Source organism: Myxine glutinosa, chromosome 11, assembly GCF_964187855.1.
Source record: "Myxine glutinosa chromosome 11, kmMyxGlut1.1, whole genome shotgun sequence".
Taxonomy (NCBI): domain Eukaryota; kingdom Metazoa; phylum Chordata; class Myxini; order Myxiniformes; family Myxinidae; genus Myxine; species Myxine glutinosa.
Window position 1 is genome coordinate 134,528,037 of NC_136271.1, and position 18,160 is coordinate 134,546,196.

Here is an 18,160-nt window from a genome sequence, read left to right on the forward strand (position 1 = left end):
CATTGCTACAGATGCTTGGCTTTATCTCTTCCCCAAATTTCTAATCTCTCATCATAAGTACATTGTGCATGCCTCGACTATTATACTTTGGATATGTTGCTTCTTTTAACACAATATCAAATGACAGATCAGACCCATCTCCCTGGATATATCTCAAGCCATTGATACTTTTGGCACCCAACCATAACTTATAAGTTGTCTTTATTTGGTATTCAGGGCCCACTGCTCAAGTGGTTGTCCAATTTCGTTGGAAACAGCGGGTGGTCCTTGAAGATGTCCTTTCCCATGATGAGTCTCTTTGGGATGGAGTTCCACAAGGCAATGCCTTGGCTCCATCATTATTATTGATCTATATAAATGTCGTCCGATTCTCTTGGAAACCAACTTTACCATTTTGCTGATGACTCCACCCTGTGTCGAAAATGCATTACACTTGTTAAAGGATAATGTATTCTTTCTTTGGTTTGATTCTTGCAAAATTGCAAAATCCGTTTCGTCAGACATGGACAACAAAAGCCATTGTCAGCTACTTGGAACAGGACATTCAATGCAGGCAAGTAACATGCTCTCATGCCGTCTCTCCAAAATTATCAGCAATCAAACTATCCAATCCACTTCTTTGGATAGCCACTGGAAGCTGTAATCCCTGGAACGTCTTGGCCTCACTGTCTGCCAGAACCTTTCATGGCAGGATCATATCACTAAGCTAGCATCAAAAAGGTCAGATACCTGCTGGGTATTCTCAGTAGAGCTAACAATTCCTGAGTCACACTGAGCTCATCACGGAGTACAATACTTTCATGGAGCTTCGTGGAGTATTGCTCCCAACTATTTGCTGGTGCTCCTGCTTAACACTGTACTCTTCTTGGTGGTGGTGGTTGTGGTACATATGCAGCTTGTGGCTGCTTGGCTGCATCATTTTCTGAGGGAGCGGCTGCGCTGCTGATGCAACACCCACCATTACCAGTCAGCTGGGACTCATTTTGCTGACCTGGGATGGATGACAGGCTGAGTCAACCCACCTGGTGCTAATTCAACGGCATGACATGGGCTCAAACTCAGGACCCTAAATATCTCAAGCCAGGCTGCTCCTCTTGGAGTTCGAAAACAAGACCTTCCAGTATACATCTCAATACAGAAGGCGTATTCACGTAAACGGTCACTCTTCCACCAGCATCAAGTTGGTAGGCTCTCGGTTATACAATCTTACATCTGGCCCTGCTCCTCCTCCTGCCCTCTCCAAGTCACCCCAAATCATATGCATTTCTCTAAAAACCCTCATCTGCTCATTCTCCCAAAGTTCAGACTGGTTGCCCACCTGCATGAATTTGTCCCCAAATTCTCCTTTTTGTGGAAACATCTCCCTGTGAGCAATGACTGATCTTCCTCACTTCAATCTTTCAAATGCACTGCCCATCACTACCTCATGTGCTCACCCATGAACATCCACAATCTCTTCTACACATGGATTCTTTCACATTGTACTTCTCTGGCCTTTGATTCTCATTTTATGTGATCCCTCCTTATGTATATCCATTCCCCCCACCACTCATACACTGATAGTTTGTGTGTCTGCTGTTCTTTGTTGGTCAGTTCCTCCATCAGCCTGCACCCTTGTATAAAAAAAAAAAACCAATTCATTGGGCTATTCAATATCATCTGGTACCCAGCCTTACTTTCCAAGCAGTTTGTATTGTATTTAGGGCTTTGAATGGTTACGAGATTTTTATTTGAGATCAGAAACGGTTTGCTTTTTCTGTTTTATCTCGAGATTTCTCCTGAGGTTGTTTTTCTGCACAACAGTGTTTTAGCAACAGTGTGTTCTTAGTCTACATCAATGACCTCTGCACTTTCCTGGATGATCCTCTGAGCAATTTTGCTCCTCTGTACTCCACCCTGTTCAGAAGAGTACATCATATTTCTGAAAGGTGACCTGCTGCAGCATCTATCTTTATGGACCTCGAAAAAAAAAAAGTCATTGGTCAACTACCTGGAGCATGTCTTTCAACACAAGAATGCTCTCATTTTGTGTGTGCACAAGGATTGTCTTTCGAATCCCATTTTTAATTACTTCTTTGGCCAACCACACGAATAGGTACAGTCAGGCCATAGAACTCCTAGGCTTCACAACCCATCTTTGGGGGATTTTCTCGGCACATTTCGGCATCTGGCCGAGTCCAAAGGTTTGCTTCTTGTCTATCACAAGGAAGTTTATGGATTTTCAGTTTTTTGTCACCTAATTTGTGGCCTTGCATCTCCTGCCCTCTCGTCCCTCCATCCTCCTCTCGCCCATCAGGTCGCAATTCTTCCAAAATTCCATAACTGACTATTTCCCCCAATATCAAGCTGAACTCTCATCTCCATTGTCTTGTGAACCTCCCTTCAATCCCATAAGATTACTGCCCACTGACCACTCATGCTTTATTGAAAACCCACTGCTGTTCTGTTCTACTTGTACTTGTGTTGACCTACTCTCACCCCTTTTCTTAATGCAATTCATCCACTCGTGTGAAATCGTCTCTGGTCCTCTCCGATCATGAACTGCTAAACTGAGAACCTGCTGCCCTTTGTCGTGTTGCTCTTCAATTAATCTACAATTCAGTATCAAAAATATCAGACATGTCTACGGTGCTTTTGAATGCAGAATTATCACGTCGCAAAAATATCTGCGGGAAGGGCTAGTTGATAGTGAGCTCATCCATGAGCTGGCTGGGTTTGATTATTAACCCAACTATTTTGATTATTAATATCTGGATGTCCTGTCTTCCTTTGGGTTATGAACATTAGTGGTCTTAACTTATTTTTCAAAAATAATAGGACACTACTCATGTCAGTAACCACCAAATTCCTTGCTTAGAGTTTCCTGTATAATTTACATAGTCTGCAGTTGTTTGGAATATTGGCATATGGATATTGCAAGAGATATGTATGATGGACAAATTATACTTATGTCGTCTAAGCTTCCTTGTACATGCATGAGGATTAAAAAAAAAAAAAAAAAAAAACAAAAAAAAACCGAGAACGGCACTCAGTGGAGCCTCCGCCACGCTGAACAGTTTGTTTTGTACCCCACTGATAGGTCGGAGCTGGATTCTGACCTGAACCAAAATCTAATTGGCTTGTTCTTTTCACCTTACCAACTCATCCACCAAGTTTAGTCATAACGCCTCCATAACCTTTTTTTTTTTTTTAATACCATGTTTTATATCGCTTTTCGCCCAATCTCTCAAGGGTGAAGAATAACTTAGAAATTAAATAATTGTCGTATCCGAATCCATATTCACATCTTCACCAAAATCGAATCGATTAGTCCTCGACACACACACACACACACACACACACACACACACACACACACACACACACACACACACACACACACACACACACACACACACACACACACACACACACACACACACGATATCCTGCTGTATGTCGGTTTTAGCCCAATCACCCTCCCAATGGTGAAGAAGCACTTAAAAAATTATACGAGCCAGATCTTCACCAAAATTGAACCAATTCTTCCTTCACACACCCAACCTCTCCACTAAGTTTTGTCCAAATCCGTCCACAAATTTGAGATATCCTGCTATATATATCGTTTTTGGACCTATCGCCCAATGGTAAAGAATCACTTAAAAATTCCACGAGCCGGATCCGACTCCGGATCCAAAATCTAATCATTTCCTCCTTGTCAGATATGCTACCTCTGCCAAATTTCGTCCGAATCCGTCCACAACTTTTTGAGATATCTTGTTCACAGACAAACAGACAGACACAGACAGACTGGGGTGAAAACAACTTCCATCCACCTTCGGTGGCGGAGGTAAAACTTGGAGATTTCATAGAACACGATACCACAGTATTATTTAAAATTTACTTCAATTTTAACAAAATAAGCATTTGACTATCTTTTTTTTAACCCTGAAAGTTTTGTGCTATTGAAGTAGTCCAGAGGCCGCTCCTGAATACTACCCTCAAACACACCACCCCATTGAACCTGTATTGGCTCCCGTTGAACTTAGTCCGAAATGGGTAAAGGTGGGCGCGATTCGGAAAATTTTAAGTCCGCTTACCGCTTATCCGCTCCGCCAGCCCGTGTAGTCCGATTCGCTTATCCGCTTCAGCGGCCGAAAATCTTAGTCCGCTTACCGGTTATCCGCTTAGATTCGATTTTTTTAAAGCGCTTCGACGTTTTTAAAGCGATTTTTGACGTTTCTAAAGGGAATTTAATGCTTTTTAAGCCTAAATAGCCATTTCTAACTACTACAAAGACAAACAAAGCTTTTAAGATCAAAAATATACATTTTTATTTAAATAAAATTTATTCAAAATTTATTGAAATAAAGTTTTCCACTCGACTCTACTCTACTCTACAGTTAATTTAAATATAATTTTAATATATGCAAGTTACATTAAAGAAAAATCAATTTGCCCGTCCTTTCTTTGACAAGAGAGTCTACTAGTCAACAGACTAGCAGTCTGTTGACTAGTCCTCGTCTTCCTCCTCCACCTCGTGGGCCTTCTTGAGGATTTGGAGGTTGCCCTTCATGAAGACGAGATTTGGAGGAGTCAGAAATCTCTCCATCTTGACGTTATTGCCGCTCTAGCGTCCAATAAAATATTCAGTTTTCACTTATTATTCACTTAAATAAATATTCACAATTCTAGAGTAACGGCTCAGGCTAACAGCTGATTTGGCGAATCGCGATGCGCTTTAATTTTTCGGTAGTCCACTTACACTTATCCGCTTCGGTTTCCGGGGGTTGTTCCGATTCGCTTATCCGCTTCGAAAACGTTAGTCCGCTGCAGCGGATAAGCGGATAAGCGGACTTTCGAAGCGGACCGCCCACCTTTGGAAATGGGGGCTTCTGGATTTGGTCTTGTCTGTCCGTAACCATATCTCGGATATGTATGGACCGATTTTGTTCATACTTGGCACAAAAATTATAGTCAAGATGGTATACATGTGGACATCATTTTGTTTCACGATGTGATAAAAAAAAATGGCCGACTGGCGGCCAATTTAGTTGTAAAAAAACCCAAAAAAAACAACCAGATGTTGAACACGTCCACAACCATTTCTCAGACATACATTTGCCGATGTTGTTCAAACTTAGCATACAGATAATGAATGATGGCTTACATATGCACGTCATTTTTTTTTTCCAAGATCAGATCCAAGATGGCCGACTGGCGGCCATTTTGTTACTTAAACGTGTCTGCATACATTTCTCAGACATGCATGGACCAATTTTATTCAAACTTGGCACAAAGACAATGCATGAGTATAGATATGCAGAAGTTTGTTTTGTCACCCGACCAAAGATGGCCGACTGACAGCCTGTGCAGCAAAATTACTCAAACCACGGCGGGGGCTATGACATTTTATGTCTTTATCTTCTTGTTTAAATTTAAGTACTGCAAAACTGGAGGTTATTGGAAGTATTACGAATGTGAATTGTGTTCTACAGTCTTCAAGTATATAATTCAATTGAAATAAAATAGAGATTGTAAAAGTCGAATATTAAATTAATTCCAGGTATTACCAGCATTTTCCCATGTCTATTACTTCACCAGATCTAACACATTACATTAGTTATTTGTGTCCATTATTGCTTCCTTAAAAACAGCAAGTTTTCTGTTTGAAATGATTTAAAATTTTGTTTGACTGCAAGACAGGCAGACAGAGTAAAAAGATTATCCCACTCCTCTGCACATGTGCGATCAGGACGACTTCAGACAAAATGCAGTAAAACAAAAGACTCGTCTTTCTATTCATGTTCTGATCAAAATATAACATTAGATTTAATTAAGTTGATGCCTGATCACAAACTGATACGACAGACAGATGAACGAACATGAAACAATTGCTTAACCCTGCTTTTCGCTTCATGTGCGTGGGGTAACAAAGATATGCAATTGCCAAAAGCCATTTACAATAGTGTAACAATGCCATCTAAATAGTGGCACAACATAATTACTAGAATGGGACAAATTATTTATTTTACCATTTACATTGTGGACTGCTTTACATATCCAAGGTGAAAAACAGTCCACAACATAAATTCAATTTGTGCTACAACCAGCTAAGAGTCTACCATCTCCTATGAACAAAGCTATCAATGTAAAAAAAAGAGCAAGTCTAATGTTGGAAGCATATGTGGGGAAAAATAAATACAAATAATGATAATGAATAATGGATAACTATGTGGAAGTTGAAATTAAACTTTATTGTGATGGAGAAAAAAAAAAAAAAAAAAAAAACATTTGAATAATGATGCAACATTTTGACGCATTAACAATTTTTGGTGCCATATTGTGTGCCTAGAAGAGATGGGATACAGGAGCATAAAACACAAATCAATACACCATAAAAACACGAGGCCTTTCAATGAACACAACACTTACAATCTGTAGACTGCGCTTACAGAAATGAGGGATTGCTTTTATAAGCAAGGAGACATAGGGAAGTCTTTGTCATAAACATAGCTTGCTGGCAGTGTGATAGGAAAAAAAACTAAAAACGTCACTCAAAGCTGAATGTTTGCGATTCCGAATGACTTTCTACGCTGCCAGAATATCAGTGCCTCACATTCTTCTGCGCCAAACAGCCGAGGCCCCAGAGAGCCTGCTCGTCATTTGTCTTGGATCCAGAGGTGATGAATTTTCAGGCTTGTCCAAACTTACAATTATCCGAGTGCAATTTGAATCATTCAAATTATATTCTATGCAATAAGTCTCATGGATTTTGAAAGCCAGAAATTTTTTCTTGAATTGCAATTTTGACAATGTTCAAATCTCTTCAAGAGTATAAACATGTACAAAGTAGTTGCTAAAAAAAATAAAAATCTACATAGGATATTGTTGCTAATGGTTAAATACCTTGTGAAATTTAATCTCAGCTTTTCATAAAATGCCAATATCACAAGATATGATTCATTGTCAATTGTTCACACTAATCTCTCCATGCCCTCTGGAATAGTTCTGGCTGCGTTTACCTCTCCGCAATCACCTTAATGTTGGTATGTTTGGTGTACTGTAAACCCAATGATAACGCCTCTCTACATACCTCAATGTCCACGAACATGGATCAACTCATAATCACTCATCCTAACTCTATCATCTGCGACAATTTCACCTGTCTGGGTGTTAGGTTGCAAACAACCTGGCATGGACATTGTCGCAAAGGCCTTTTGTGACTGTGGGTATGATCTAATCTGCAAACTTCCCAACCTGGATTTCTCCTCAAGGTATACTGTCCTCCCTCCTGGACCTGGTAATGACAATTTCCATCCAATCTCTTCTTCCTCTTCTGCCCTTATTGACTCTTCTGATCATTTTATTGTCAAAGCCTATATCTCTCTGGCTATTGTAAGAGAGCAACCTCAGCTATGCAGAATATGGCTTATCACACAGGCCAACTGGCAGGGACTTCAATCTGCTCTCTTCCAAAAGGATTGGGCAACTATCTTCACAGAAACAAAGGTCCATTTTCGCATCCTGTCTGCAGTTTTCCTATCCATCCCCTAGACTTTGAAACACTGGATACTGTAGGGAAGCAGTTGCAGTCAATCAGTTTGCTTATTCAGTATGGAAAGCTAATGCAACTGAGGGTAACTTTCATTCATTCCATAAGGCTCACAATAGTGTATCCTTCCTTAGGCAACAGCAGAAATATCATCTTACTGCTCTCGAGACTAAACTCTCCAACCAGTCTCCTTCTTTCAAGCCATGTAGTGCCTTGTCCAGTCTGTCTCTGGTGTATACTCCCCCTCCATTCTGGCCCTCACCTCAAACCGCATATAATGCAGACTCTGCCCAAAATAAGACAGAATGTCTAAACTATGTTTTTGCCTCAAAATCTCATGTACCCAGCCCATCCTGTTATGTCTCCATCTTACCCTGACATACTCAGTGACCACTGGACTCGGTGACCTTCTCAAGGTCGAAAAAGTTATGTCTGGCATTGATGCTGCTTTGGTAATGGTCCAAGATGACATCAGTGCCCATGACCTCAATTCCTGCTTTGCAGTTCTTGCCTCCCATCTATCTGCTCAATTGAGTCTGTCCTTCTCCTTTGGCCAACTCCCCCTCCCCTCTGCATGTAAATCAGCAAACATAACTCCCATCCACAAGATGGGTGCATAAACAGACCCTATCAACTATATGCCAGTGAGCTTGCTTCCAATTACAAGCAAAGTCACAGAATGCATCATTGTTTCTGATGTTCTGTCTTTCTTATTCTCCAATAGCCTGATCCGACCATAAGTTTGAATTCTGTCCCAGTTACTCAACTCAGCACATGCATCTACCCTACCCCTCCCTCAGCAATTATTGGATGCCCTCAATCTCAAACAAGAGATTAGAACCATCTCCCAGGAGATGTCACGCATGTGACAGTCTGGCGTCCTGCTTTGCTTGCCAATCTCTCTGCCTGAAGTATAGAAGGTTGCATTCATTCTTGGATTTCTTTTCTGGCTTCCTCCATTGATGAAGTCAATGTGTTGCCATTCAATGGAACTCTCCCTTGCCCTCTTCAAGTGGAGGCTGAAGATCCACAGGGCAGTGTTTTGGAACAGCAGTTTTGATCCTCATCTATATAAATGACCTCAGATATGGAAAACCTTATCTTCCTTTTTGCAGATAATTCCACATTGTGTCATACATTACCCCCATCCCTTTGCTAGGGAGAGACAATTTACATCTCTCTCTGCTAATCTGGAAATGATTAGATACTGGTTTGATTTCCTTCAATTCCTTCCATTATGTAACATGATAAATGTAACATGTCCTTCAATTCTGGAATTCTTTGTGTCACCCTATCAGTCCAGATGGATTAATCAATTCCCCCAACATCATATTTGTCTCTCCTGGATTCTGTGGAATCGAAATCTCTCAAAATTATTGGAATCCCTGATGACGCTGGAGCAGAAGATCGGTTGCTTACACATCACAGGCAGTGCATTAGTCCCTGTTTTATACTGCCTCGTCTCCAATAATGCCCCCTCTGCCCCCCTCAGTACTTTGGCCCTCCCCAACTACTCCAGGATGCACCTGTTATTCTATTAACACCCGACTTGTTAAACTTCCAAAATCCAGGCTGACTTCACATCTCAACTATTTTATTCCTTGCTTCTGCAGTCTCTGGCACAACATTCCAGATTCTGTCTTGCTCTTCCTTCCAGGGCTTCAAGAAAGCAGTGCTTGTCATCTCTAGTCATCCCCAATCCTGCCCCATGATCTTTATTACCCCCCATTAACCTTCCCAATCCACCTATTTTCCTTGCTATCTTCAGTGATTCATCTTCCCCCTTTCTTCTTATCCTGTTCATTCAATCATTAATTATCTTAATGTTTGGCCCACTATCAGATCTACATTGCTCTTTCATGATCCTCACTCCTGTAAAGAAGAAAAACAAAAAAAGTAAAAATTAAAATCCGTTATAAAATCCCCTCCACCAAAATGACATGTACAAGACAGGGACAGAAACGAGTTTTCACAACACCAACCATTTTCTGTCCAATCCGAGTGTGATGTAAACTCCTGGCAAAATATAAAAAGAGCACAGAATTAAATAACTTGAGGCGACATTCAGCATCAAAATGCAAGGAAATTGTGCATGCAGAGTTTGTCTGCTGGCTTACCACCGAGTTGTGCAAACTTGTATTCCCATATGTACTTGATCTTCAAACACACAAATACAAATGGATCAAACAGTGTTCCCAATATTGCAAGGCCATAATGTGACCCTCCGTTTGGGATTCCACTCAATGTATCCACTGTTATCTTCCTGTAGATTACCTTCTCTCTGAATATCCATTCCTTATAACATTTTATTTTACTACCACAGCCAGAATCACATTTCAGCCCTTCATAACCATAACAGGCATGCTGCTCTTTTGGGCTTTGACAATAATAGATAACTATACAAAAAGATGCGTGTGCTTTTGTTTATTTAAAAAAAAAAAAAATTCTGAACATACATGAGAATATGAGTGATTTTTATTTCTTTTTCTTTATTTATTGTCATCGGAGGAAGGTGTTGATGAAGAATCAAAAACGGGTCATATGTACCAAAACAACAAAAATGCAGGATTGTCCATCTTATTTCTGAAGGGCTAATTTAGGACATCTTGCACTTACCTTTACCCCAAAAATAAATATAATTCGACATTAATAGTAATCATAATAATATTCTCACCTTGCATCTGCATGATCTTGCTGCAATGCCACAGTTCTTTCATCATGTAACATCTCTGTTATAACTTCTAATGCTGGAAATTCATCCCTTTCAGTATTTTCTTTCTCTGCACCATCACTCTCATTAATTGCAGACAGTTGTCTCTTGTCATGCCCACCTAAAGCTGGAAGTACAAAAAGAACGAGCACACATTCAAAACCACAGTATACAGGAAGAAATGGACAATACATTATATCTGCAAATATATATATTTTTTTGTTTGTTTTTTTTTGTATACAAGATCGAGGCTCGTGAAAGAGCGAACATTAATCACACAGAAAGACAAACAGACACATAAAACAAATAACATCGGGAGCGGTAGACAAGATGGGGAGAGAGGGGGAAGGACACAAACAACATTTGAGAGCAGGGACCGAGAGACATGGAGACATCGAGAGATCTGTGGGAGGGAGAGGGCTTTGGGGGGGAGGCATGTGAAAGGGGGGGGGGGGAGGTGGGAGGTATAAAACATATGGACACTGCAAGGACTTCCAGGAAAGAAGTTGGAATTTCAAACAAGGTGGATCTGGGGTGAATTAGTGGGGGTAGAAAAGATCAAGGTTTTGGATGGGGGAAGATAAGAGATGGTGGTGAACAGCTGTTTTAAAGGCCTGGAGGGAGGAGTGGGATTGAATGGAGTGTGGGAGTTTGTTCCAGAGGCGGGAGAAAAGAGGAATGAAAGTGAAGGTGAGCAGAGCCGAGATTTCGGCAGTTTAACCATCAGAGGCTTGCTGGCAGATCTTGTGCGACCTGTAGGAATATTTGGGGGACAGAGCACAGAGAGAGCTGGGGGAGCAAGGCCGGAGAGGAGTCGGTAGAAGACAGAAAGACCAGACAGAAAGTTAGTTCAGAATAATCTTTTGAAGACATCATAGTGAAGTTTGAAGATGAATTGACCCAATGCTGTTTTACTATGTTTTAAGTTTATTGTAAGGCCAGCCTCCAACCTTCCTTTTCCATCCCAGCAATAATTATACGTGAAAGGTCAGAAAGATCAAAGTCCCTCAATGTGTTGTCATTGCACCAACTACTTTATCTTGGTTGTGACCCAATTATGCATATGCAGTAGGTATTGCTTGTTTAAATGACAGTTTTTTATTATGATTTTAAGTAAAAACAACAACAAAAAACAACAAAAAAACATTGCAAACATTGGCACTCTGAGCAGTGTTTAGTCGATTTAGAACTTCAACATGATTACTTCCACCACCAAAGGTGAACGGAGGTTATATTTTCACCCATTTGTCTGTCTGTAAGCAGGATATCTCAAAAGGTTGTGGACAGAAAAGTTGGGTGGATGACAAGGACGAATTGATTAGATTTTGGTGAAGATCTGGATCCGATAATTTTTTCATGTGATTCTTCACCATTGAGCGATACGGCCAAAAACGATACAAAGTACGATATCTCAAAAAGTTAGAGATGGATTCGGCTAAAACTTGGACAGGTTGCATCTGTGACAGACGAATTGGTTCGATTCTGGTAAAATCCACATTCAGATCCAATATTTTTAAAAACTGATTCTTCACCACTGAGAAATGGGGCCAAAAATATGTGTAGCATATTTCAAAAAGTTGTGGACGGATTCTGACAAAGCATGGTGGATGGGTTGGTTAGGTGACAAGAACATGCAGATTACATTTTGGTTCAGGTCCGGATGCAGATCCAGCCTATCAGTGGGATGTGCTCTGCTGAGTCTGGTTCTAGTTTCCACCCATTTTGGCAAATCAATCAAGCACTATTATTTGGTCAGAAAAATCCCATCTTTGTAAATAAACAACTTCTTTCATTGTCTGATAAAAGGAAGTAGTTAGATGGGTTTTCCAGACATTGCTTCCACAGAGGCAAGTTATATACATGTCTGTATGGAGAGATCAGCCAGGTTTGAGCGAAGGCCCCGGATGGTTGATTGTTAATGGAGATCCAGATATAGCTAATAGTCCACTTTCTTGGGGGACCGTGTGATGTAAATTTATCTCCATAACCTCTCTGATTCTACTTGTGTACTAGTGGCTGATGGATGTGAAAAGTTTGCTGTCTGTCCATGGTATGCGATGATTATTTGTCTATGCATGATTGACTATTGCTGATTTTCCCCGTTCACCTCGTCTACTATGTGCTTGATGTTCTTTCAGTCTAGTACTGAAAGTCGTCAGTTTCACAAATGTAAATGTTATCACATTCACAAGGGATGTGGTAAACATCTGGATGGTGGTTTAGGAAGTCTTCGGTCCTTATGTGTGTAAATAATAGATTAAAGCTTATGTGTTGAGTGATGGCATACTGCTATGTTGGCAGTCTTGAGAACTTGGCATTTGGCACTTTAGATTCTAAACGTGAAAATTCCTAGCAACACAGTAGGAGGGTAAGATGTGTTGTCATGCTGATACACATAAGAGCCACAGTGTTGAATCTAGACCATTAGTGCAACATGTCACAATAAGACACCTACACTACTCACAATAAGTTAGGGATATTGGCAGGTTCTTCTGTGGTTGATTTTGTGTATTATGTTGAAAAAAGTTGTTGGTCCTAATTCTATGGTTATTAATGAGTGAAAAAACACAGCGTTCTTGATTTCAATACCCTAACCCTAACCCCTATAAATAAATAAAAACTCACTCCCACAATATCCCGAAGTTATTGTGAGTAGTGTATATAAGGCACCTATTCCTTTGCAATGTTGGGAAATATGCCCATACAAGTTGGGAGGGTTTATGTTTGAGGGTACAGTCCCAACTCTTCTTGAGATGTAGTGTAATATCACCAGACATCACCATCCACCTTGTTAGATATCATGAGGTATCCTGATATATGTTGATTTTAGCTTTATCTCCCAAAGGTGAAGAATCACTTAAAAGATTGAAAAGAATTCTCATATCCGAATCCATATTCAGATCTTCGCCAGAATCGAATATATTTGTCCTCGTCACACACCCAACCGGTCCACCAAGTTTCGTCCAAAACTTTTTGAGATATTCTGCTATGTATCGTTTTTGGCCCGATCTACCAATGGTGAAGAATCACATTAAAAAATCCACAATACGGATATTCACCAAAATCTAATCGTTTCTTCCTAGTCTCATATACCACCTCTCTGCCAAATTTGTCCGAATCCATCCACAACTTTTTGAGATATCTTGTTCACAAACAGCCAAACGGACAGACAAACAGACAGGGGTGAAAACATAACTTCCATCCACCTTTGGTGGTGGAGGTCATAATGCAGAGTAACTGGAGTTTTGGCTAAGTTCTCTATTCAGTGAGACTACCTCCCCATGGATACAGGCTTGAAAAAATACCTCCCTTCATCGCTCTAAGTGCATCTCTGAGTGCATCGCATCGTCTGAGTGCAAAAAAAAAAAAAAAAAAAAATGGATTTTTTTTATTTCATTCTCTGATTTATCATGTACACTATTCTGTTTCCTTTGCTAAGCTTAATCCGAGCTTAAATCTCTTTTCCCCCCACACCTGTAATCTTATAACACCTAATCAATCAATTAGAGATTATTTTTTGCACGAACAAATATTTTCCAACAGCCTTTTCACATGAACAAGGTTTTTGAGGCTTCTTCCCCTGACAACCCTCTCTTTATCAAGATGTTCCTCATAGTTTTGAAGAATTATCTCTGTTATTGGTAAAGATTTTACTTATTTATTAATGGTCTTGAAAGAAAAACTGGTGAAGTTAAAAGTGCAACTTGTTGCTAATTACTGTAACTAATTGTTCACTTGGAACACACAAGAGCAATCGACAATTGCCCACCCTCGAAGAACTCAGAACTCACATTCACGATTTCCTCTACGCATTATGAAACATTCACCGCATTTCTCCCCACATGGTGCATAACACACCATCATCGTCTTTCTTTCCCCCATTCCCTTTTCACGATGGGACCACCGTAAGCCCGCAGGCTTATATCAGGTGAGCGAGGGGTCACTAACGAGCCCCGCCTTATTGATCTCTCTGTCCTTCACTCTTGCTTTTCTAATTTTCAGAGTGAATGAGGCGCCGATGTCTGTGGTTGTTGTTGTGTTGCCCCAGTCAGTTCTGGTTGAACAGACCAGCGGCACAGACATTGCCATTCAATCTCACAGGAGCGACCCAGAGATCCCTCACATCCAATATGTTGTGCTCATGCTTACGTGAAGCCAGGACCATGCAGTCATCTATGATGTGTTATATTTTGTGTGGAGCAACCTGGCAGTGGTTTCAGGTGTCAGTGGTGTTGTCGGGTCTACGTTTGAAGTATAAAAATGTGGGTGGTTTCCACAGCGGAGGCATGAAAGGTGAACATGATCAGACCTGGGGAGCAGTTTCTCTGTATAATCGATCGGTGGGGATTTTGTGCCCAAGATACTGGCCCATGTCTAATTTCACAAGGTGGCTGGCTAAGGGGCTTGTGCATACAAGAGTTAGACTTTATTTTGTGACACTGCATTGCTTGTAAATACGTGCATATTTGTTAATAAGACCATTCGTTTCCAACATGCCCAAGTGTCTCTCTCTCTATTGGTTAGAGACCAGTGTGTAAATAGTGGATGGGAGTTTTGCCCCACATTTTGACGAGCCAATGTCCCACTTGCAGTTCCGTTCGGCCATAATTGATCTATAGGGGTGGGGTGTCGAGAGCACAGTTCCCTATGTAGCACAGTTCTCAGAGATATGTAGCTCAGGCTTGGTGGAATAAATGGACAACTCCTGCGTCCAATTTCCTTGTGTAAGAAGATTTATATGATGATGAAGATTAAGAAAATGATGATAGATGAACGCACATTAACCATCTGAGGAAATTGTCTGTATAGTGTTTGTAAGCAAAGTTCATATCCATGTGTTTTTCTTGCTTTAATGCTTGTGCTGAAAATCAAGATGGCAACAAGCGAGGTAACATAGAGGGTATAAAAGCAAATAATCAAGACATTTCTCATCAACAAAAACATTCATCCTGTTTTAATTTACAAATGATGACTGCATATTATGATAGTGAATGCTCATAAAGGTGAATAGTGAATTCACTATAAAGGTGATAGTGAATGCCCAAATCAATTCATCCCAAAAAAAATATCCATCTCCTATAGTGCCTTTTTTCTACATTCCCTAAACTCTCCTGCACTCCATCCTCCATCCAGCGTCCTTAAACGTATTTTTAACTCGAAGGTCACAAGAAACTCATTTTGCAATAAATGTTCGTTTCCCATAAATCGTACACTTTCAAAAATCCAATCTCACCCCTCCCCTCCAAATCTTCCCCAAAACCCCTCCCCTCCAAATCTTCCCCATCACCCCTCCCCTCCAAATCTTCCCCATCACCCATCCCTTTCAAATCTCCCCCCTTGCCCCCTCCCTCCTAAACTACCCCCTCACCCCTCCCCACCAAGACGCCCCCTCGCCCCTCCCCTCCTAGACTCCTGCCTCACCCCTCCCCTCCAAATCTCCCCCATATCCCATCCCTTTCAAATCCCTCCCCTTGTCCCTTCCCTCCCAAACTCCCCCCTCACCCCTCCCCTTCAAATCTCCCCACCCTCATTGCTTCTCAATTTCCCCCCTCTCACTCCCCCTCCTCAAAGCGTCCTCCCCGCTTCTTCCCCCTTCAAACTCTCACCTCCATCTCCCCCAACCTTCTGCCTCGCTCTTCCCCCTCCTCAAATAACACCTCATTGTGGCTCACCCAATCACCATCAAACCTTTTGTCCACCCCATCCTTCCCTTTCTCCGAGCTATTCTGAAATCTCTGACACACCTTCAACAGCTCTCCCTATCTCTTCCACCTCTTCCACATCTTACCCTACCCCTCCTCCCCCCTGTTCTGTATCTGATGCTCCCCCTTCCTCTTCATTAACGGTATGGACCTCAAACATCCGGGGCCTTCGTTCAAACTTAACTGATCTCTCCATACAGGTTGCTTCTGTCAAACCAGACGTGATCTGCTTAACAGAAACTTTCCTCCTTTATGATGTCTCTGATTCCATAGTATCTCTCCCGGGCTACTCCCTCCTCCGGTATGATAGACCTGAGCCTCGTCCTGGAGGCGGGGTTGCTATCTTTATCAAAAACTCTTCCTCACTCGCCCTGCACTGCACTCTCTCCACCTCACCCCCAGGAATACCTCTGGCTACGGCTTCCCCTTCGCTCCCACCTCTTGTTCATATGTGTGTTGTACCGTCCACCAAACAGTGATGACTCCATCTACATCTCGCTGTCTGATGATATGGACCAACTTCTATCTACTCATCCCAACTCTCTCTTCCTCATATGTGGTGATTTCAATGGTCACCATGCCAGTTGGCTGGGTGTGGGTACCTCTCTCACCAGCCATGGCTCTTCAGCAAAGGACTTCTGCGACTCACTGGGACTGACACAATCTGTCAATTTCCCGACCCGGATCTCAGTCAACGGAACATCTTCTCTTCTGGACTTGGTTATGACTAACTTCCCTGAAAATGTCTGCTGCTCTTCTTCTGCTCCGATCGGATCATCTGATCATGTCCTTGTTAAAGTGGACATCTCTCTGACCATCCTCAGGGAGCCTGCTCAGCGTCGACGAGTCTGGCATTTCACTCAGGCCAACTGGCACGGTCTTCAAGCAGCCATCAATCATCTGGACTGGTCTCCCATCTCTACCACCTCTGACATCAACTCATCCTGGGAATTCTTCTAAAGTAAATTGCTCTCTCTCATGCACAGATTTATCCCATCTCGTCTTCAGTTGTCATACCCTTCCTCCCGTCCATGGTACACGGAATCTTGTGGTGAGGCTGTTGCCCAGAAACAACTTGCCTTCGTCTCCTGGAAAGCAAATCCAACGGAAGGAAATCTCATTTCCTTTCACAAAGCCCGAAACAAGTGTGTGTCCACCCTCAGGAGAGCCAGGAAACAATATCTCTCCGTTCTCAAGACCGAACTCTCTTATCTGTCTCCCTCTTCCAAATCCTGGTGGCGTCTGGTCAAATCCGTTTCTGGTGTTTGTTCCCCCTCCATCCCCTCCCTTACCTCAAACGGCTACACAGCTGACTCCGCACGTGAAAAAGCTGAATGCCTCAACTCTGTGTTTGCCTCTAAATCTTGTGTCCCAAACCCATCCCTCTCTGTACCCACCATACCCAGTCGTACCCTGCTGCTCCTGGACTCCGTGTCCTTTCCTCCTGACAAGGTGGAAAAGTTTCTGTCAACCCTCGACTCTGATTCTGCAACTGGACCCGACGGCATCAGCCCACGGGTCCTAAAATCCTGCTCTGCTGCTCTATCTCACCCTCTCTCTGTTCTCTTCACCCTCTCTTTTGCTCAAGGTCAACTGCCATCTGCTTGGAAATCAGCCAACATCACCGCTTTGCACAAAAAAGGTGCAAAAACAGATCCTAGCAACTACAGACCAATCACCCTTCTCCCAATTATCAGCAAAGTCATGGAATCCATCATTGCTTCGGATATGAAATCTTTCCTCTTCTCCAATGGCTTGATCTCTGATCATCAATTTGGTTTCAGACCAGGTCACTCTACCTTGGACATGCTGCTTCTGCTGTCTCAACAATGGATGGAGGTCCTCAATGCTAAACAGGAAATTAGAGCTGTCTCCCTCGACATATCACGTGCCTTCGACACGGTCTGGCACCCCGCTCTGCTCACCAAACTCTCCTCCTTTGGTATCCATGGAAATCTCCACGCATGGCTGGCGGACTTCCTCTCTAGTCGTCGTCAACGGTACGTGTGGCCCTGAATGGGTTTCTCTCATCTCCTCTTCCTGTTCAGGCTGGAGTTCCCCAAGGCAGTGTTCTGGGCCCCGTGCTTTTTCTGGTCTTCATCAATGATCTCTCTGACTCTCTCGAAAATCCTCTCTATCTCTTTGCTGATGACTCCACTCTCTGCCGCTCCATTCCTCTTCCCTCAGATCGGCAGTCTGCTGCCTCCTCACTCT

At 42.1% G+C, this 18,160-nt stretch overlaps 1 protein-coding gene across 1 annotated transcript in view; it reads right to left on the minus strand.

Annotated features, from left to right (window-relative positions):
* Positions 1 to 18,160, minus strand: part of LOC137436142 (uncharacterized) — a 63,617-nt gene that overhangs the window by 11,812 nt on the left and 33,645 nt on the right. The window contains exons 3-5 of the mRNA XM_078786318.1: positions 10,209 to 10,371; positions 9,652 to 9,691; positions 9,517 to 9,550 (exon numbers count right to left, since the gene is read on the minus strand). Coding sequence (XP_078642444.1) covers positions 9,517 to 9,550; positions 9,652 to 9,691; positions 10,209 to 10,371 — 237 coding nt within the window. The remainder of the gene's footprint in view (positions 1 to 9,516; positions 9,551 to 9,651; positions 9,692 to 10,208; positions 10,372 to 18,160) is intronic.